This window comes from Stegodyphus dumicola, chromosome 5 (assembly GCF_044657685.1).
Source record: "Stegodyphus dumicola isolate Sdum_Otavi_A_Nest chromosome 5, ASM4465768v1".
Lineage (NCBI taxonomy): Eukaryota > Metazoa > Arthropoda > Arachnida > Araneae > Eresidae > Stegodyphus > Stegodyphus dumicola.
The window spans coordinates 50,638,159-50,662,203 of record NC_140772.1 but is presented as its reverse complement, the minus strand read 5'-3'; the positions used below and the strand labels follow the sequence as shown (position 1 = coordinate 50,662,203).

At 32.8% G+C, this 24,045-nt stretch overlaps 1 protein-coding gene across 1 annotated transcript in view; it reads right to left on the bottom strand.

Annotated features, from left to right (window-relative positions):
* Positions 1–24,045, bottom strand: part of IntS2 (integrator complex subunit 2) — an 85,302-nt gene that overhangs the window by 51,338 nt on the left and 9,919 nt on the right. Inside the window, exons 2-7 of the mRNA XM_035373643.2 lie at positions 17,125–17,260; positions 12,957–13,056; positions 7,350–7,463; positions 4,359–4,489; positions 4,047–4,235; positions 3,775–3,947 (exon numbers count right to left, since the gene is read on the bottom strand). Coding sequence (XP_035229534.2) covers positions 3,775–3,947; positions 4,047–4,235; positions 4,359–4,489; positions 7,350–7,463; positions 12,957–13,056; positions 17,125–17,260 — 843 coding nt within the window. The remainder of the gene's footprint in view (positions 1–3,774; positions 3,948–4,046; positions 4,236–4,358; positions 4,490–7,349; positions 7,464–12,956; positions 13,057–17,124; positions 17,261–24,045) is intronic.

Here is a 24,045-nt window from a genome sequence, read left to right as displayed (position 1 = left end):
ACCTTCTCCTGTATTATTCGTGCATTCTAAAATAGAAATCAATAAAGTAATTATCACTCCCTTTTCTTTACTGTAGTATGTTATAACCAATGGGTACAGTTTGTTATCATTACTTCCATCAGTACTTAGAGAAAATGATGTACTGCACACTGATTTTATAATATCAGCAACAGTATTTTCTGCAAGCGTTTTCACAATAGCAGCAGTTTTGGTATGACCGCAGCTAAATTTTTTTGCTATGGCAGAATCCGGAAACATTGCTTTGAAAAGCTCTTTGGAATGATCCGAAACAGAAAGTGGTAGATTATGTTCAATTAAAAAACGAACAAAATAGCATTCGGCTTTTATAGGATCTGTTTCATCATCTTTTATTAAGAAATTTGTTATTTCTTTAGATTTTACGATGCCAAGTTCTATATGCTTTTGAGAAAACACATGCCGTTTACAGTCATCTTTTCCGCCATGAGCAACTGAGAAGTCTTTGTTGCATACACTGCAGTGTGCGTGATTCACAGAAATTTCGGACGCTTTAATGCATGGAAATTCTGAAGAATATGAATCTTTAAACTTCTGCTTTGATAATTTTGGCTTCTTCGTTCGAGGCAACATTATGATTAAAAATCTTTCACCTGATTCACAGTTCACAAGACACACGCTAAGCTCTCGCCGTAAACTACACAATGCAGCCGAATGCAGCCTAAACACGCATCAGCGAGGAACCTGGGAGACAGACAATTGGGTGGAACTATTGATAAGTCGTTAACGGTTGGAGTTACTGATCTACGATTGGCTAATTCTTCAAAACTAGGAACGCACTCAACACGTGATATATGATAACACGAGTATTCAGCCAATCATCGGATGAATTAGTTGGTTCCGTTTTGCGTACTGGTTCTCCTGCTCTTGTTTCTGTAAAATCTGTAGTTTTTTCCATACTTTTCGTAGCTCGTAGTTTTTCATGAATTTCCGTAGAAACTACGGAGAATCCGTAGTAGTTGGAGTCTATGCTTAAATAAAGTTTCACACTGGGGTGATACAAATGGCCTTTCTTTCTCTGCTGAAAAATCTGAGGTCATAGTTTTCACGTGGAGAAGGAAATGGAAACTGGCAGATTTATATCTGGGTTACCAGATTATTAGGCGTAAGGAATGCGTTAAATACCTAGGATGTTACCTGGATAGTAAACTTACATGGATCACCCATACAAAAGAAAAGGCACAAACGGCCACAAATGTTCTAGTACTTTGTAGGCGAAACGTTGGTAAACAATGGGGCCTTAACCCAAAATCTACTCTATGGATTTATACTGCCATAGTCCGGCCAATGCTTTCTTACGGATGCGTGGTCTGGATTAATGTTATTAACAAAAGCACAAGACTTGCTTGCCTAAGCATTAGTGGGGCTTTAAATAGTACCCCTACTGCTGCATTAGAATTTTTACTGCAAATTCCACCCTTGAAATTATTCTTGAGTGGAGAAGCAATTAAAGCCATGTATAGATTGAATAAAAATGGCACATGGTGCCAAAGGACAGGTTTTGGTCATAAAAGCCACCTGAAAAGCCACATTGACATATGTCTGGACTTGGGCAATGAGATCCCTATAATCTATATGCCCAAAGATGCAATTACTAAAACAATAGTTCCAGATAAACTATTCTCAACTCATATACCAAAAAGGAATGAGATAGAATCTCTAATTGACCTAATTCCAACAGGATCAATTGAATGTTACACAGATGGATCAAAATCCAACTTCACTGGAGCTGGAGCTATTATAAGAACCAAGGGATCTGAAGATGATTTCATTAAATTTCATCTATACCTTGGTAAATTAACAACTGTTTTCCAAGCCGAGGTTCTGGCGATCAATATGGTCGCCAGGGAGCTCTTAGCTAAAAATACAGTTGATAAGTATATATATATTCTCTCTGACAGCCAATCAGCCATCCTTGCCCTGGCTAATCGTGTCAAGTTACAATACTGTGTTTTGAACTGTACTCAAGATCTCAATTCTCTGGCTCAGGCCCATAATACCATTAGTTTAGTCTGGGTCCCAGGTCATTGTGATTTTGCTGGAAATGAACTAGCTGATAAAGTAGCTAAAGATGCTTCGCAACTACCCATGTCTGGCCCAGAACCATTTTACCCAGTTTCATATCAAATGGTTAAAAAAGAAGTAAGAAGCTGGATAAAGAACAAACATGATGATATATGGTCTAAACTACTAGACTGTGCTCATTCTAAATTGGTGCTCAGTACACTTAACTTTTCAGGTAAACTCATACACCTCAGTAGAACTAACTTACGCCAGGTAATTCAAATTGTTACTGGACATGCTTATCTAGCTAAGCATCTCCACAAATGTGGTCTTGTCGAATCTCCTCTCTGCCCAGCTTGTGGAGAAGAAGAGGAAACACCTTTTCACTTTCTGGGACGATGTCCGGTGTTCTCTGTCCCTAGAAACAAATTCCTTGGGTTTCCCTATATTACCTTTGATCAAGCCCTTTTATACAAAGGGCTCTCTGGGATAATAGGGTTTCTGATGTATACTAAACACCTACAGGTAAGGAGAATATGAAATCACAAGAAACAAGCATTGAGACGCCCTATGAGTTTTTTTTTTTTCTTTTTTTCTTTTTTTTTTTTTTTTGAAAAGAAACTATGCAGGGATTTCCCTCTCATAGCTGTGTTTTAGAATATAATTTGAAAACAGATATCAAATCTTTATACACTACCTGGCCATTTGGCCTGAGAATGCACCTCTGCCCTCCTTATTTATTTATTTATTTATTTGACTCTCCATCGCACTCTTGTTTGGTCAAGAATTTGTGTTTGGTGGTTTGGGAGGGATTGAATCGGTTTTCCATCCAATAGGGAAGTTTTCACGATCCAGCCGACACCTTGAACTTAGAGATGGGATCTTTTGCTGATGCTATAGATTTAGTGTCAGTTTGAGATCTTATCTATTTATTACTTACCTTTTACGGGAGTTACCATTTAAATCCCTTGATTTAAATGATCAAATGGCGGAAGAGTAATGGGCAATTTTGCCTAAACTCCTTTCCTTCTTTTCATAAGAAGGAAGCGGCTCTATTGTTATGTTGTTATGTTAGTACACTTTTTTAGCTATGTATTTTAATAACAAGTACGGGTATAACATGCTTTTTCTACTTTTTTAATAATATTTCCTATTTCAGTACATCATACAATAAATCACAAGATACATTTACCACTTAATGTATGGTAAGTTATAACTAAAGTCAACTTTTAAATTACTGAAGTAATGCAGGAGAGCAATGTCCATGGTTAACTCAAAATCATATTTAATCCACGGGCAGTAAAAAGAAAGAAAGAAAAGAAAAGAAGAATAACCTGCATTATAATCCAACATAAAATACTATTAATAATTTGCCTACATTTTCAACCAATTTAATCTGGAGAATACTTTTATTTGGTTAGTTTTGGTTTTTAAACTGATTATTTGTGATAGCATTTTCATCGTCATGCAATAAATAACGTCTATTTTCAATTTTGTAAATTTTTTTAAATAGGGCTTGATTAATCTGCCTGTGGTAAATCAGCAGATGAATGTATTAAGATACTTAGACATGTTTTTAATCTACAGTGCTTTCAGTTTATGATGAAAACACTGTAAATATAAATTAGATTGTAGATAAATACCAGATCACAACCTTAACAACAGGAACAGTTAACAGTTATTGAGGAATATTTATGCTTTTAAATTAGAAGCATCAAGTATAAAAGTAATTACCTTAGGCCACCTATTCCTCTTAATGCACAATATAAACGCAATAAAGAGCTTGCCTGAACTACTTTTGCATCAGGTAAATTATGATGATCAATACTAAAAAGAACTAAATTCTTTAATCTTTGTAACAACTCTTCTCTCAGCAGATGAGTAGGATTGCCATCACCTTCTGGTTTCTATATTTAACATAACAATACAAATACATTAAAACATTAAAGATTCCCTAAACACTTTTAAAAAAAGGCAAATAATCTTTTTAAAAAAATTAATATTACCTTTTGGCAGTTTCGAAAATACTGTCCAAACCAATTTCGAACTTTGTCATCACTTCCTAAGAGCAAACCACTAATAAATGCAACAAGATCTCCAACAATGGAATCATGATTTACATAATTTCCTTGCTCCAAGCGACAGAAATCTAAAGTCAGAATTATTGTTAATCCAGGCATATGACACAGCTCCACCTGAAATTAGAAATGTGTAATTCTGAAAATAAAATGGACTCTAAAACCATGGAATGACATGTTATAAAAAATACAGCATTCAAATATATATGTATATAATATCTAAATTAGGCAGAAACTTACAGCTTTTCCTCTAACAGCTAAAATTTCTGACATATTCATTTGACATAAGACTCTCAGAGCTTGTATGCGTACTTTACCTAATGGTGAATCTTCATCTTGCTTATCTCCATTGGTTATAAGTGTTGTACAAACTGGAATATGTTTAAAAATTTGATAAAATTAAATAACAGTAAAAAGAAAGTAAAAAACATTTCATATTATTTTACCTTTTTTAAAAATTGTTTGGATGATTTATAATTTTGCCAGCCAAGTTAGGGTAAATGATCTTGAGATGTCATTTTAGCTTACTTGGGAACATACTTTCGAGTGCAAGGATTTTTAAACAAACAACATACTGTGGTCTTTTATCTTCTTTTCTCCTCTGCCAGTTGTCAATGTCACTCAATCTTGAACTAGTGTTACTATTGGTTTGCTTGTTTAATAAAGATCTTTTCATTTTGCAAAATATCAGTAAGGACTCATTGATATATTGCAACATTTTCTCAAGATTACGATTTATATTTTTCATAGATGTACAAAATTGTACACACATAAGTTTATAAGGGAAATCCAATGACAAATACAGCACTACTCAGGTAAAAAAAAAAAATAGTTTAATTTTACAGTACTTCTGTAAAGGAGAGTTGATGACATAAATGGAAAGTGACTAGAAAAAGAATAAGAAATGCTACTGTTTACACATGGAGACCCTGAACCCCTGAAAAAAAAAAAAAAAAAGTTAAGGCCCCTTCTTTTATTTTTCTTTGCCTGCTATTTGATGGAACCACTCACCTTGCTCATACCTGACTGCACCCAGATTTTTCTGAAAGTTATCAAGATGGTTATGTAAAAAGTGTAATTTGATGCTCAAGTAGCAATTAAGCTTATGATGACATCATCAACAAGTGGTTTTTTTTTTTTTTTTTTCTGTGCTATTCATCACCCATCTCTGTAACTAATTTATACTTTTATTTACATACTGTAAAAATAAAATGCTTTATTGAACTACTATTTCAGTATTTTTTAACAAACATGATCTATCTTGAATAGTGTACATAAATAGATACCACACATTCTGGTACATAATGCACACATTTAATACACAAAATAAGATCAAAAGGTGTGCATTATGCACCAGGTATAAAAATGATAGATTTAAAAATAAGCAAAAATTAGATTTCTACATGTACCTAAATGCTGTTTTTAAAAGAAATTACATACCTTATGATCTTAAAAATGTTCATTATCAGATAACATTAAAAAGTTTGTAATATGCATCTTTTGTGATATCTTCAAGCACATCAACAAATTCTGTTTCATCTTCACCATCACTGTTACTCTGATCCATATCTTTTGCTACATCTAGAATGGTGGTTAAATATCTGCATTTTTTTAATCAGGTTTAATTTCATTCTACGTTTTTATTATCCACTCACACATGACTAGACTGGCATGATGCATTTCGCTTTCAAGTAAATGTTTTTTCACCTAACATCTATGTATTCCACTCTCATTCTAAATTTTCTTTAAATGGTTTATTGATACATACATTTAAAGGCTGAACCAACAGTATTAATCAACCTGGAATAACTGCCAAGTCTGTATTACATTCTTTCGACAATTTCTTTGTATTATCCGTTAAACGAGACCTGAACATATTTCAAACTAAAAGACTTTCTGGATTCTTTAAGGCAACAGGACATTTTGCCAAACATTTCTTATCCACAATTTCATACCATTTTCATCCTTTTTTTATGAACATGAACAAAAACATCATTTGAGAAATCTCATTTCAACACCATCTTCATTTTAAAAAGTAAACATAGATTTTAATGACTTGTTGTTCTGATGTGAACCATTTTCATTCTTTTGACGTCGATTGTTTAATTTCCTACCATATCAAGCATTACGAGAGTTTCACCCATACTTCCAATTTGTTACAGTAAATCATTTTTTTTTTCCTTCATAAATGAATAATATACTTCTGGAAGCTTACCAGTTTGTTGTCCAAATCTTTTGGAAGCCTTTGTGAAACTCGTTTTTCCTTGTACAACTAAATTATTCCTTGCCATAAATACCAACTCAAAGTCATTATACAGAATGAAAAAACAAAGGGCTTCAAAATTCCAAAAGATAACATACGTATATCTATATTCATTGAAGGATTACATCAAGTAAAATTTGAGCTATATACAGAAGTTTTCTGAAAGTAAAAACTAAGTCCCCTGAAAATGGAAACCTTACAGATATTAATAAATTGCAAATAAATCTTGCAGTACATCCTATTAAATTCTTGCCAATTTAGAGAGAAATTCCTGACTGGACTACCATTAATGTCAACAATATTCCAAAAGCAGATTTTAGAAATTGAAATCTGTAGTTGTTGACTGCAAATTCAAAATATAGTACTATTAATTTTAATCCTTATTTCTCCAACTGCATCTATAAAACCTTGGCTTAGTTACAAAATAATAATTGTTATAAAAATAATAATTTAGAATTTTTGGAAGTATATGTTTTATATCATTATGGTTTTAGATGCATGTAATTTTCTTCATGTAATAGAATTAAATGAAAATTAAATTTAAAATGAAAATTTTGACATTTATTTTATTCTGTATACATTCACTTTAAAATCAGGCAAAAAAGGAATCTTAGGCTAGTGCACATTTTGAAATAAATATGTAAATAAAGCTATTAATTTAGAGAGTAATCAGACATAGGCCCCTCTTCTTCAGGTGAATTTTTTTATTTTTTTATACAGGCACAAGAAGCAACAAACATTTGACATAAAAATCAATGATAAAAGCAAAATATGTTATTTTTGTTCAATGTACCTGCTACAGCTTTTAATTTTATAGAATATTGTTAGGCAAATATAACTTTAAATGAGAAATTATGTTTTCTAAAGATTAAAAATTTTTTATTGTAATAAATTATATAAATTTAATTTTTTCAGTCATATACATGATAAAAATATTAAAAATAAATTTGAATAAATAATATGAATACCTTCTTGAAAACTATCAGGTGAATTAGCAACCAATCTACACAGCAAGTATATCCCATTAGGCACATGCAGAAGAGCCTCAGCAATGTCAGGAATGAATAACAGTCCAGGGAGTTCTATTCGATATAGAAAATGAATGCATTAAATATATGCACATATGGAAAAGCTTATACAATACAAAGTTGGAAATCTAGACTCGTTGGGACTGGGGCAATTCCAGATTTGGGATTTTTCTGGATATTAGATCGTCAGTTTAAATCTACACTACTGGCCATCCAAAATGCAACATGAAGAAGGACAAGAAATATCAAAGCCAAATTTATTTCAGAAAATACACCTAACATCAATGTTAATTGATTTTAAATACAGTCTTCTTCGAGATCAGAAACAATAAATGTTGCCTTAACATTTTTTAATAACCGCTGCTGCACGCCCATGGCTTTGAGTGAGAAAGAGGCTTTGGATATGTTGTTAGCGAATGCTGCCTCCACACATAGCCAAGTTCATCTGGTGTACCCATGGATGCAGCATGCCTGGCTAGGCATTCTCCAATCATTGACTACACATGCTCGATGGGTGATAGATCTGGACAATGGACAGGTCAGGATAACAATGCAGTATAGTGGCCTAAGGAAAAAGCACTGTTTGAATGTGTGGTTGCATATTTTTGAAATGCAGCTGCAGGCATACCCCGAAGTCAAGGAAGGAAAACAGGGTGCAAAATCTCAGAGATATAGCATTATCTGGTAAGTATAATGATAATGCACATGAGAGGATTGCGAGAGTAGAATCTAACTCTGCCTCACACCGTAACACTGGTGCAGGACCAGTATCATGATGCATAACACAGCAGTCAAGCAGCCTCTCTCCACAGTGTCTCTAAACTCTAATCCAACCATCATAGCACTACAGGCAGGAGCATGATTCGTCTGAAAACCCATCATGCCATTCAGACGTCCATCTCTGCCATTCAGTGCATTATTGCAAATGTCTGTTAAAAGCAAATTATGTAATGGGCATCTAGTGAAAAGTCCATTGTACTTTAAATAACACTGAATAGTTCATGCAGATACCAATTTTTCTCTTACACATTGCATATATTGTGATATGGTTGCAGATGTACACAGTATGCCTGTCTTCTCTTGGAGTGGTGCAATGAAACAGTCGCCTGCCCGTAAATCATTCTCCTGCATCCGCCGATTCCATATTCGCATGGCCGTTCCTCGGCTATGTCAGATACAATGACTGATTTCCTCCTTTAACCCGCAAACTCTGTATGCAATTCTGCTTTGGCTGAACTCAGAAAAGTGCTCAAATGAGGCTCATGTTTTTCTACAAGGCATACTGAAGCTGCACAGACAAATCATCTCAGCAGAGAAAAATTCACATTATTCATAATGGAAATTTTTCCTCCCTTTATATATGGGTTGTAAGGAGCACTGCAGTCACTCATGATGTACACATGCACTGAAATTGTAATCATTTGTATCTCCATTATGTTACATGATGCAAGTTTAATGCTGTTTGGATGCTTCCTTCATGGAGTTGCATTTTCAATGATTAGATGACATGTAGAAATTATAAAATAAAAAATAAGAAATAGTAATTTATGAAATTATGAAGCATTTATGACCATAAAAAAATTAAAATTTATTTAAAAAAACTCAATATTTGCTTGCTTTATTAAGCATTTCTTTCAATGTAAGTTGTTTAATTTGCTTCATTTTTTGTATTAGGCCTTTCTCTTTAATTCTATAGATAGACATAATTTTTGGTTCAGTTGCAAAGTTCTATTCCTCAAGTCTTATAATTGCCATGCCAAGAATTTTCACTAATTATCAAACAAAATTTTTTCGTTCTCAGCAGCCTCTCTTATCACTTTCTTTAGTATCGGTAGCGATATTATCTGGATTTAGATCCATACTACAGATTTCGCTATCTGTTATTTGATTGATGATTAGGGTATTGTCATCGCAATGAAAATCTTCTGTTATATGATCTTTATTAACCACTTCTCCATATTTCTTCAAAAATTCTATTACTTGGCACGCACTGATGTAGTTAAGCGTGAATTATATTAGTTTGGTTATTTAATACACTTATGACTATTTCCCACATATTCTTAAGGCGTATCCGAGTCCTGAAAAAAAAATTCCTATATACTTAAGGGTTATCCAGGGCCGGCACTAGATGTTTTGCGACCCTGTGCAGTCTCTATGAATCTTAAAATTCTGCTCCCAAGCACCTTCCTAAATACAAAAGATTTTGTCGCCCCTAAATTTTGTATTACAGTGCCTTTTAAAATTCTAAAGATTTTGACATCTCTTATTTTTATTGCCTCATGCTTCTCTAAATTCTAAAAATTTTGCGTACCCTAAATTCTGCAACACAGTGTGGCCAAACCAGCTCTGGCACTGGTCCTGATCTCAGCTGAATAACAAATCAGTTATTCTCAATTCGAACAGTACTAAATGCGATCTTTTGGACTATGAGTCTATAATTATCATTTACAAAATCTGTTTTTTCCACATGGAAAGAAATTTCTGTTAAATTTCTTTTTGTCGATACACTGAATATTTCACACCAGAGTTAGCTGTATTCAACATAAAACGTTTTCTTTGGTATTCAATTACTAATATTAAAAATAAAAATATTTTTAAAAAATGCTCAGACATCACTGAATAATTTCTCAAGCTGCAATGAAATTAAAAAATAATAAACAATGATTCATCATGTTGACATCACTGCCAAAGTTAATTTAAGAAACTGGACTCTCCACATTTTATTATGAAAAATATCAAATGTACAAGAGTAAAAAAAAAATTTCTAAAAAAAAAGGTTGCTAGTAATCTGGCAGTCTAGATTTGGACTTTGTACTGATTTATTTCTTAATCTAATTTTATAATTTTCATAGTGAATAGAACAATAAATTTTCAGGCCTTGGAAGCGGACTTTACTGATTTCATCTTAAAAATTGTGTAGTTACTCAAGGTGGTCTCTTTGAAATATTTTAGGGTATTTTGAACTCTTTTAATGCTTAAAAAAATTTTACCATGCCAGATGCATTTTTTTTAACCTTACTTATTCGACCCCAATGAACTCATCCAGATATCTGTCCCTAGATGGCAGCACAGGCTAGAGATTTTCTTAATTCAACTAACACCGACTTTTTGTCACCTTTTTTTATTCTCGCCTACGGGTGAAAAAGGTGCAATTGCACTGTATTTCTAAACTACCATGAAAAGATACTCAGAAATAAGAGGAGGCTCAACTTTATTCTGTATAAATAAATGATAATTATTCTTTACTATCTGTTTTTATGCAGCTCATAAAAAGTTCCCATGAAAAGTTCAATAATGCTGTACTTTCATATAGTGAGGAAAATATACAACTTAAAATAAATATCAATTTACAAATCATTAAAATATTTCAACATATCTATAACTAAAGTACTATATTTGTTAGTAACTGTAAAATTATAATGCAATATGGCATGGTAAGAATTAATTTTTATTAAAAAATTCAATTACAAATATAAATCTTTTCAATAAACATAAAAACTAATGATTATTTCTTTTTAACATAAAAATTAATAAAGTTTATATAAATCTTTACTCTTAATACAGAAGTCAGCATTTCAGCTTATTAAGACATATGTTAGAGTCAAACTGTGCTATAAGTACAGTAAAAGCCATATTACCAACTAACAAAAAGCTCAAATAACAGGAATATTGATTTTTTTTTAGTAAAAAACTGCACAAACAAGACTTGCTAAGCATATGCAAGACTACTATTCAGAATTTCACTTATAACATCTAAAATGCAGTTACACAGCTCTCTTACAGATGATGTACAAACTTTGTCCCGTTGTATTCCCACAAACTTTTGTATCTGTCACATTGTTCCAAGAACTAGTCCTTGGAACTGGATACATTTTGTAGATGTCTTTTCTGCTGAACCCTTTTCGATAAACAAAAACTATCACCAGACAGCATAATTTAGTGCCAATAATGGATTAGCATGATGTTACAAAAAACATAAGATATCCATTGTCAATTTACATATATCTAATTCTCCATGAACCACTTAAGGTTTTTTAATAAAGGATTAATAGCTATTTATATTTCTCTTGCAATTTGAAACCTACCTTTTATGGAACAGCATGAATTTTCAAAGTTACAGTAGCTTAGCATTAAGCAAAGTGTGCATTAGTCAACATGAGATATGATTTTATTTGAAAACAAATAAACAATGATGATGCAATATGAAAAATTATGATAAGAATTTAAATCTTTTTATATGCCATATCCATAACTAGTATATGTTATTACCTAACTAAGTAAAGAGTGGTCTGTTCTTTCAAATTCCTGCAAGAATGGTTAGTTCAGCAGAATCTCTCCCAACTTTCTTGGTCGATGGGATTTCATAATCAGTTATGCTGTTTTTCTTTCACATGCTCAAGGCCTACAGAAAACATTGGCACTTAAGTCTGAAATGCATTTTTTTGCCAAACCTTACAGAATTTTAAATGTAGGTTTTTGATAATAATGTCTCTTTTTATTATTTTAGGCTGAAAATTCCAGCTTTCAACTAACTGGAATATTTTAGAAAAATTTAATAAATGAGAGACTTGTAATGCTACTGCAAAGAACATAACAGAGTTAAAATGTCAGAGTAACATTGTCACCAAACCATGTGATTTCGCACCAATAATGGATAAGCATAATGTCACAACACAATAAGAAGTTTGTTTTTCTTTAACATAAATTTGATTAATTATCGACAAGCCAGTTTAATTTTTGTAAACAAAGAATTAAATTCCATTTTTTTCTCACATTTTGAAAAAAAGATTAATATTTGGAACTGCATGAGGTAGATTAATTTCAAAGTTAATGATCCAGGCATAAAAAAAGCCATAATATGCATCAGCTAATTTTGAATTTTTAAATCCATCTAAGTTTAACTGCATATAAATTCACATGCCTAGTGAATTTGAACACAAGAGAAAACAGAAGCAATGCGAATGAAAAGGAAATTAAAAATTATATATAATGTATCTACGAATGCTTAAATGTTTTTGTTTTCTGATGCGTCATTTCCTTCTGAACATCCAATAGCAAAGCAACAAACCATTTTATCACTTTAAATTACGAAAACATTGAAAATATTCTCGAGAGTATCATTAATGTCCATAGCAACCCATCATAAAAAGGGACTGACCAATGATCAATATGAGAATAGGGTGAAAGTTGACTTGTTTCCAGCCTTACATTTGGGACACAATGTCCATCCCATAATATATTTCTACGGGAATATCATGCAATTATGAAAGGAGAAAAAAAAAAAAAAATCAAGTATTACTACAGTATGATATTTTAACATTCTTTTATTATATTATATTTCTGTGCCTATAAATATTAAAAAGCATATTTTTTGCATGTAAAACAAGAATTAGTAGCTATCAGTAAATATCCAAACATGTAATACTTATGAACATTTATGCACATTAATATCTTTTACAAAATGGATGTTTTCAGATGCTATGATTGCAGTGTGTCACAATTAGTAGATGCAAAGCAACTTTAACAAAAAATAATGAAATTACTTACCTGCTTGAGCAATACAGAGAACATCAGCAATTTCATCTATGTACACAATACTTTCAAAAAGTTCAGCAGTTTGTACACTATCGATATACCCTTCTTTAACCTGAAGTAAAAAAAATTCTTGCAGTTTTCACAACAATATAGAGCATAAAGATATCAAAACATACAGAAAAAACAAAGTTTGATCACCAAATGCTATTATGCAGAATAATACTTAAGCAGTCAAAATATTAAAAGTTTGCAGATTTTGCAATTTGTTATTAACCAGCCCAATGGAAAATTGGATACAAGGATTACTTTTTATTTAATTTGTACTCAATAATGTATCAATGTTTCAGCACATACAGACTACAGTGATTCCCAAAGTGGAAAGGTACATAAAAAAGGAACTTTTTAAATTTCGTTTGGATTTTGATATTTCACTTGTAATGAATAAAATTTCATTACAAGTGAAATGTGAATTCATTACAGGTGAATAAATTTTTGTTACAAGTGAAAAATCATTCATTATGCTAAAAATGATGATCATGACAATTTGATGACTCGATGGGTAAGACAGCATTGTAGCTGCAGTGTGCCATTGATGGGTCCAATGCTAATAGCTCAATCTGAAATTTTTCATGAGAAAAAGAACTTAAAATCTGAGCAAATAGACTCAACAGATTGGTTAACCAAATTAAAAAATTGCCATGGTATAAAGCAGTTAAGTATGCTTCTGTCTTTCAAGTGCATTTCTTCAATTAAATTATTTGCATATCTTTGCTACAGTCATCACTCATATATTAATATAAACTACTGCTTTTTACTCCTCTTACATAAAGCAAGAAGTAAAATAAGTTTTAATCTAGTAGAAATTGGATCCACTTAAATTAAAAAATATTAACCAAAAAAATCCAAAATATCACACAAAAATTCATATTTTTTCCCAAGTTTCCGATATGAAGAGCTTTCTAGTGTGCGCACGTGACAACTTTTAAAGCAAACGTTTCCACACTGGTGTGAATTAACGTACACGGAAAGCAATTTTTTCCACATTTCGCTCCAATGGACCACTGAGAATGCAGCTTGTCATAGAGCCATAGTCATAAGACATAAAATGCAGGAGTTTTATCTAATTTGTGAGATAGGGTCTAAACCATAGCAAATTAGAGAAGCTGAATTTGCACCTGCGTGGATGTGACTACAAATCTCCTTAATTCGATGTGATTAGTCGACTCTTATACAGTGAAAGGTCGTTAATCCGGACTCGTCGGGACTTCGGCGATTCCGAATTATCGATTTTTCCAGATCATCAGTTTAAATCTCGTAAGATGGCATGCAGAAATTCTAAAATTAAAAATATGAAACCGTAATTTATGAAATAAAAAACAATTATGATCTAAAGGGTATCAAAATTTACAAAAAAAAGCTTAATATTTATTTGTTTACTTTATTAAACATTTCTTTCAATGTAAGTTGTTTAAGTTGCTTCGTTTTATGTGATAATATTTTCTCTTTAATTCTATAAACAGACATAATTTCTTGTTCAGTTACAAAGTTCCGCTGTTCAAGTCCCGTTAATTGCTGTGCCGAGAATATTGACTAACTTGTCAATCGAAATTTTTTCGTTTTCACTAACCTCTCTGTCACATTCTTCATGTCTTTATCCATTTTTTGCAGCAATTCCACTTTTTGTTTGTTGGACATCGAAACATACTTTCGTTTTGTAGATCCTTTGGAAGTTCCAGCATCGGAAATTCTATTTGACATAATCGAAAGTTCAAGTTTACTTTTATAAAATTGCTCTTACAGACTGCAAAAAAATAATAAGCGGGATCCAATTCGAAGATTAAGGAACAACGCAATCATTAACATTAACTGAAATAGATAATTAGATAATTTTAGCTTACACCGTCCGTTATACATTAAACGCGCAGGCGAAAATGTATTCTGTACTTGCGCACACGCATATGCGCAGTAGTCAAGGTCTTACGTGCATGCGTAAAACGCCTGTGCGCATGTGCCAACGTGGCGCATGCGCAGAAAGTTTTTAGCTTTGAGGTCCGGATTATAGATCATTCCGGATTATGGGTGTCCGAATTAACGACTTTTGACTGTAGCAAGTCGGCATAAGGTTGGAAACTTTGAACTTTATGCCAAAAGCCCAAAACCAGTTTTGTGACATAGCTAGGTCTGGTTACGTAGCAACACAGCTTGGCTCGAACCAGTTATGGCATTTACACCACCGTCTGAATGCAGCCTTAGAAAAATAGATGTACTTCATTACTGCCTTTTGGGTCTATTTTTCATGTAATTTTACAAAAGTGCTTGCATCTAAAACTCTCGACCACCAGCAAAAGTTTTTTTTTTTTTTAATTTTTTCTAGTAGGATATGCTTAAGGTTTCACACATGTGCTGTACATTTTCCCATAATAAAGCCTGTGGAGGGTCGATTCTTAATTTCACTTCAGCGCTAAATAAAACACTATGTAGAAGAAATAATCATTTGTTAGCATAAATCTACATGATGAATAATTTGGCTCAGTAACTGCCTTATTGCTTGGCATATTAAACCACAATAATTTATGTGTTTGCTGATGATTTGAAGCCCTGGTGAATATTTTATAATCTTTAGGCCAATCTGACAAATCCTTACTTGTTATTTTTTGCTTTATCACCACATGACTATCAACTCAAATAACTAACAAAGTAAATGTCTAATATATTTTTTGTTTTAAATACCAATGATTACTAAACAGCATGGTAACCTTTTTATGCTGACATTATGCGAAGCAACAATTACAAACTCGAGCCAACTGCTTAGCAAAGCATGTTGACAAGGAGAAATTTGACAGAAATTTCTACAAACAGATTTTCTAAACAATATTCAAAGGCTATTAAATGCTGTTTGAACTGTTTGTAACTGTTTTGTTGTTTCAATAAACCTGACAGTTATTTTCACAATTCACCTGCCATGCTTTCCGATGCGTAGTAGGTTATGATCTATTGGCTATCCCCTGCACACAATATGTTTAAGTATGTCTTCTTTTATCCTTGCACACCTCTTTACAGAGTGATGACCCTACAGTCTCTCCACTATGGAAAAATGCCATATATTATTATAACTGGAAAATGTTTATGGTTAAAAACTGCCAAAATGCATGTCAGGTGCATAATGGAAAAGTATGGAAATACATACTTTTCTATTACGTATATACGCCTTTAGTATTTATGAAAATTTATTTCATCAGGACTCAGATAAGCCTTAAGCATATGTGAAAAATAGACGTAAATATAATAAATAATAAAATTTAGACTTAATTTCTTCCACATGCAATAGGAACAAGACAAATTTTAGTGGAAAACATGTCTTTTATTAACAAATCTAGTGCATAGCAGATGCTTGCTAATCTTTAGAATGATAGCCATGAATTTGAAAGTTTTTGAATATCATAAACAAAAAGCAAAGTTTTCCAATTAATGGAATTTGTGAAGAAATGTACAGAAATAGTAATAAGTGAAGATAATATAATAGATGTATTCCGTTGCAACAACAATGCCCCAATAATCAAGTAACTACCTGATGGCGAAATCTGTAGTATCGTTCCAAATCCAGAAAATTTTGCTACTGATAATGAACTCTGATGTTTTTTTAAGTGGAAATAAGTCGATGTGTACATGGATAAAGCGAGTGCGCAATGCCTAGTTTGTGGAATTCTGTGATTTTTTTCAAGTGAAAACAGGTCAATGTGTACATGGATACTGAGTTTGTGCAATTCTTTGACTTTTGGCTTTGTATAGCGGCAATTTTAGATACACAAAGCAAAATAACAAGTCAAATGCACAAACTCGGTATACATGTACCACCAAAAATCACCAATTTTCGCCAAGGGGATCCCGCAAATATACTTTTACCTCTCTCTCTTTTTTTTTTTTAATATATACTTTTGATTCTCTTAAGGTAAAAAATGCTTCATTATTTCATAAACAGTTATTTCAGATTTTTTTTATTTTATAATTTCTATATGTCATTTTCCTAGATTGAAATTGATGATCTAAAATCCAGAATCACTGAAGTCCCAACAAGTCTAAATTTCAAACTTTGTACTGCATTATAAATATTTTCATGTTCAAATGCATTTTAACTATATAAATAAATCTCTGAGGACAATATAAGTAAACTGCTTTTTACCTGAGCCATTACACATAACAATTCGCTAAGAAACAATCTAAGCCTTCTTGCAGCATCGCTACGTTCAAACTCCAAAGCTAAACCATTTGGTAAAACAGGAATTAAGGCACTTTCACTACCAGGTCCAACTCTACATCTGAAATATATTCACATAATGTACGCACTATAAAACAAATTACACTGAATTATTTAAACATCAGTTTTTGAATTAATGTAATTATTTTAACGCTTTTGGTATGAAACTATAAAAAATTAGGTACTATTCCGTTTTGAGGACCGTAAAAAACCGCCAAACTATTGATGATGCCAGTGCTGCCAAAAATAATTGCGGCAACCCTAACGCAAGAAAGGAAGTATAATAGTAAATAACTATCTAAAGATTATTATTTTAATTTAGATGAAAGGTTAATTTCATATAATACTTTTTTATTATTAAAATTTATATAAAAAAGGCTAAACATAACTGAATGGAAGCCTAAGAGTAAATAACTATTTCAGAGCATTATTACAATTAAAAAAAAAAAAAAAAAAAGCCTAAAAATAACTGAATGGATTCCAGCATCGCAATTTCGCTACCGAGTTATTGCTAAAGCATAATTTCATCTTGTTGGTTGTTCAAACATAATTTTCTATAATGAATGATGCCTTTTCTTAGAAAAAATTCCATTGCAGACTTTTCATCATAGACAATTTCCAAATCGTTAAATCCATGGGATATCAAAAAAGGGTTTAAAAATTAAACTAGTATTTCAATGGTGTTTTAAGAAATATAGAACTATCTAAACTTACACAATTTGAAATCAGCGCGTACGCTAGATTTGGTGCACTGTCAAATGGGGGTGTTTGCTAGATTTGGCGCTTTTACGCATACATTTTTGCAATTTTTTTACAGTCCTCAAAACGGAATACTACCAAAAATTATCTCATTTCACCTAGTAAAAATTACAAAATGGAGAAAAGACAGAATATGTACACATTATGCATTTCATGAAGCCAAATTAAAATTATGAGCATGCTCACTACTACACTGTGATGATATCCCCCCCCCCCAAAAAAAACATTCAAGATGACTTAAGAAGAGATCTAAGTACAGAATTTTTCATCCTTAACTTATTTCAAATAAAATTCAATCACTTCATTACTGTTGTATCTAATTTAGTAGAATATAAAGGTTTAGCTTTGTACTTGTATATTTTCCTTTCTTCCTCTTCCAACCATATTCCTATACATTTGATACCTGGGAATTATTTTTTTCTTTTCTTCTTTTGAAGCTTCCTATTTTGACTTTTGGAAATTTCACATCAGAACTTTACTGTTAGAAAAAAGATGCAACCACATGTACGAAGGGAAAGGAAAAAAGATAACGTTGTTTCCACTGGCCACTTGAGAAATCTTCACTGATGTTTCCACTGATCACTTCAACAAAAACTTTTCATATTACACAGTTTAAATGCTTTTCATGAAACTTTGGTAGTTACAAGAAAATAACATACAGTAGCTTAATGTGATCATGTTTGTCCATGGCTATTTTGATAATGCTACCAGAATGATAGCATTAAACAATAAGAAAAAATATTTTTAAAAACAGCAGGTACAGAAAGAAGCAAACAGGACACCAGAATTTTATCACTGGTCATACAGGCATAGTCCTGCTGCACTAACTGAGCAGTTCTGCTACAGTTTAGAGAAGAACTCTGAGGGGCAGTTTGAGGGCCTCCCCTACCATCAACCATTTGCCCACTTCCCCTACCATCAACATCCCAAGAGGAATGTCAGCTCACTGAGTATGTTGAACACCTCCTTGTTGCACAGACACTATACATTTAAAAAAAAACCATGACTTTTCTAGGATCTGAATCTGAGCCTATAGGTACTGCAATCAGCATCAATAACCACTATACTGGTTGGATGGCCCTTCAGAATAGCAATAGAATCTAATTTAATTTAATACAAAAATATCAAGAAACATAAATAAGAATTTTCACAGCATTTTAATTAGGAAAATGCAAGATTTTACGAACTTTTTATAACGTTTTTAATGTAAAAGTTCATTTATGAATTGTTCAAAATATTTTGGGAAATTATTTGACCTGTACACCCCCCTCCCAAATTTAATATTTGGAGGACATTCCTCATTGGAAAAGAACACGCCGACGTAAAATTTGTAACTAGAAAAATAAGCAACCTTAGTTTGGTGCACATATTCTAAGGTTTTTTTTTTTTTTTTTTTTTTTTACTTCAGAAGATGGGCTTGTGTCTGTGTTTTTCTCAAAATTAAATTACTGAAAAAAATCTCATCAAACTAAGGTTATTTTTTATTTAATTTTAAATAGTTGACAGAATCAAGCAGTTTAGGAAGTTAACCCCTCCCTTGGCAATTTTTAGAATCTATTTGACCTTATTTGGTCACTTTATTTTAGTTTAAAAATTTATTCCATAATACTAAGTTGTTGTGTTGCCCATATTGCATGAAACAATAGTTGTCAGAGACTACTCCATAAAGAGATTGGACTTCTATTTTCCAGCCCCAATTTTGAGGAAAAGCACCTGGGGGAGATACAGTGTCTCCCAGCCCTCTCCCATTCCACCAATACACACAAGAGGACTTTTGGCTCGCTGCATATTTTGAGTGCCACCATGCCACACCGACACTATATATCCATGTCTTCGGGATTCCCTTCGGCACTGTAGTAGGCATATGAATATGAGTGAGAGTATGTAGACTTTTATTTGTTTCAGAATATATATGTATGTAACTGTGTACATATCTGTATCTGAGTTGGTATTTATATATATATATATATATATATTTTGAATTGTACTCTTCTTCAAGAGCTTTGTATGCACATGTATATTTCTCAAGTGCCATGTATGCACATGTATATTTCTTTTTTGCATTTTATAAATGTCGTTTGCTCAGCTAGGGCTGCCTGGCAGCTAGTGGTTAACTCCCGCTGAGTTGGTAACCAATTCTGCATGGATATATCAATACAGTCAAAAGTCGTTAATCTGGACTCGCCGGGACTTCGGCGATTCCGGATTATAGATCATCAGTTTAAATCTGGTAAGATGGCATGCAGAAATTATAAAATAAAAAATATGAAACCGTAATTTATGAAATAAAGAACAATTATGATCTAAAGGGGGATGTTTCCGTAACCGGTACTTGGCGAAATTTCGGATTTGTTTACAGCGGCCAAAAAATAGCGAAGGGCCGGTTACGGAAAATTTGCCTTTCTTTCAATGTAAGTTGTTTAAGTTGCTTCGTTTTATGTGATAATACTTTCTCTTTAATTCTATAAACAGACATAATTTCTTGTTCAGTTACAAAGTCCCCCTGTTCAAGCCCTATAATTGCTGCATCGAGAATACCGACTAATTTGTCAGTCGAAATGTTTTCGTTGTCAATAACCTCTGTGTCACTTTCTTCACTATCGGAAGCGAATTATAATGACGAGGAATTTGATTTAAATCATATCAAAGACGGAGTACATCGAGATGAAATATTATATTTAGTAAGGAATTATAAGCCAAATAAAATAAAAACATCTGCCCGGAAGATAAGGATAGTGCTGACAGATCAACTTCCAATTTATTGTGCGCCGCGGCGTCCCCCCCCCCCCCCGCAGAGCAGCGTGAAATTGATAAACAGATTTCGGAATGGTTAGAGAAACAAAAGATATGCCTTTATCCATTTTTTGCAGCAATTCCACTTTTTGTTTAATGGACTTCCAAACATACTTTTGCTTTGTAGATCCTTTACATATTAGTAAATATATATCGGAAATTCTATTTGACATAATCGAAAGTTCAAGCTTACTTTTCTAAAATTGCTCTAACAGTCTGCAAAAAATAATAAGCCAGATCCAATTCGAAGATTAAGGAACAATGCAGTCTGCAACATTAACTGAATTAGATAATTTTAGCTTAGCTTATACCATCCATTATACATTAAACGCTGTGCAGAAAGTTTGTAGCTTTGAGGTCCGGATTATAGATCATTCCGGATTATAGGTGTCCAAATTGACGCTAAAGCAAAGTTTAAAGTTTATAAAATTAAACATTTAGCAGTAGTAGCAATAAAAGCTCCCTGAGATAATATGTTGTGCAGACATTGAAGACAATAAAGAGGTTTCAAACTTAACCAATTTATTAACAATATAAAAAAGAATAAATTTAAACAATAGAGTCTTAGAAAAAATATAATATAACCATCATTCATCAAATAATATTTTTTTACCTGGTCTTCAAAAATACTGGCATTCAATACAAACAAAATGGGCTAAACAGTAATTATGCGGTCTCAAATGAAATTGGCTACACTTTTAATAAGTCCATGATCAATGGTCAAGAAAGCACCTGAAATTTAAATTAAGTCCTTGAAATTACTTAAATCCGGTCTAACTCCGATTACATTAGTTGAACATGAGGAATCGCCGCTAACTTATTTTAAATGCCACCTTCATGAAGAACATGGATGCCACCCACGGCAGTCACTCACATTGTAGCTTCTGGAACCAAGGAACTTATTCTGGAAAGGTCATCTTGTATACAGGAACCAAAGAACTTATTCAGGAACAGTCATCTTGTGGACAGGAACCAAGGAACTTATTCACCGGACTGCACGCATCCTTCAAAAGGGGCTGGAAACTGCACACCCAAGTGTCAGGAAAGCAGGAACTAGAAGGGCTGAGCCAGAGCGATGCGAGATACTTATACCAGAAGTAGGCATGACGTCATCTCACGGCAACCAATCAGCTATCGGTACCATTCGGCTTTCCAGATGACGTAACATCACGTTTCGTTTTTGCATCTTAATTAGGTTGAAACAGTCCGTTCTCAACACAAACAGTGGCAGTAAGAAAAAGAAGTAGAAGTAACTGCTATATTACATTAAAATAAGAACTAAGCCTAATAAACATTTCAAGTAGGAGAGATGATGCTGTAAAAGGGTTACAAAAAGTCATATTTTCCAACACAAATTAACGATTTTTGACTGTACCTGGATCGGAAGCCAACTCAGCGATTTACTCCCCTAACCACTATACTGTCTGGGAGACTATAATAATTTGATAATATTAAATGAATTGTTGCAGAGTCAGGATTCATATCAGGGATATATTTTCCATGTTTTCATATACAAGTGGATGGAACATAAACAAATTGATAACAATATCTCAACGTCAACATTAACCTTGATCATATTAACCGCCAATTCTAAATTAAATATCAGTAGGATCTTTTTTTGAAAAACTATGCATGTCAAAACATTGTCCTATACTTTCTGCATGTCTTTTGGGATGCTTCAATAGCTCAAAAAACACATGGCAGAACATGTTAGAATGTGTGATGCAAATCACAGAGCAAACAACTTCACTGCAGAAAAAATGATACTGAAACTCTTTTCCCAAAAATGGTTCACTCAGTCCTATTTGTGAAAGAGTTTACTATTTAAATTAATTTAAGATTTGTACCCTGTATTAAATGTTTGCCTTTTAGCCCTTTCCATTATACGAACTCTTGAACAGGCAACATAAAATTGACTGAGTCCAAATGCAGACTCAGGTAAAAAAAAAAAAAAAAAAAAAAAAAAGGCCAACACGCTTAAGTGTTTGGCCCTGAGACTTATTGATGATCATAGCAAAAGCAAGTTTTACAGGAAATTGTCTACGTCTCAACGGCAACCCTGTGCCGTGGCAACTTCACCCCACTGGCTGGTACAGTTATGCAAGCAACCTTTTTCTTTCCTTTCCACCGACAGCAAGGCAGCTGGTCCACTGGATAGTTAACATATCGGTCAAGTAGCCCCACTGACGGAAATAACTAAAAAACTTCCGGTACTTTTCCGTTTCGCCGGCGCAAATCTCGCCAAGCAGACTTTATTGGTGAAAACACACAGGATACACATAACAAATGTTAGTTCTAAAATTTTTTTATTTTGCAGGTATAAACATTTTAATGTCGTTTAAAATTTTGTAAAAAGACATTAATTTAAGAATTTACTATGCTTTCACGGTACAATATCCTGATTCGCCGGTTAATATCACGTGACCTCCAAGTGATCTCATCTCATGTAAACTACGCTACAAAAATCTAATTCTCTCATTAATTATCTACATTAATTTCAAGCTAAATGTAATTTGGAATACAAGTTTAAATGCAATAAATATTTCAATTCGTAAGAATATCTTACTCAGAAATTTTGTAAAACCGCAGTGCTTTACTTTGCTAGTGCATTCTCATTAGAATTGATGAATTTAACCCTTGACTTTGCCTTTTCTATATTTTGCCATCGGGTGAGCGGTGTGATTGCATCCTAATTGACAGATTTTGACTCTTTAAAACAACTTATTATTACTGATCAATTAAAGAAAAGGGTCCCCGCTGCTATCCGAGACCATTTCATTGATGATTGGTCAAAATTCATTAATCCTGAAGAGTTGGCTGAAAAACTAGATGAATATGAAAATATTCGGGCAGGGATAAAAGTACTTCAAGTAGAAAATAAAACTTTTAGGCATAATTCTAAGCCCAAATCTGGTTCTAAATTTTATGAAGGATCCTATAATCAGTATTCGAGACAAAGAAATGTTAACGATTCCATGCAGACAGATGGTAATTTCAAAGTGGGTTTTAAAAACAGTTTTGATAATAAATACAATCTGAGAGATAAATATTATAAAACAGATATAAGATAAGGGAATATAATTCTGGCATCCACAAAGAAAAGGGTGAGCTGAAATGCTTCAATTGTAATGATTATGGACATATAGCGACGGATTGTCCTCAGCCTAAAAAAGAAATTATTTGCAGGAAATGTAATGAAAAGGGTCATACTTTTAAAAGGTGTACGTCTAAGAATCCAGACTTGACAAATGTTAAAAATAATTTATCCGTGGACCAGAATTCAGGTGTTTCACC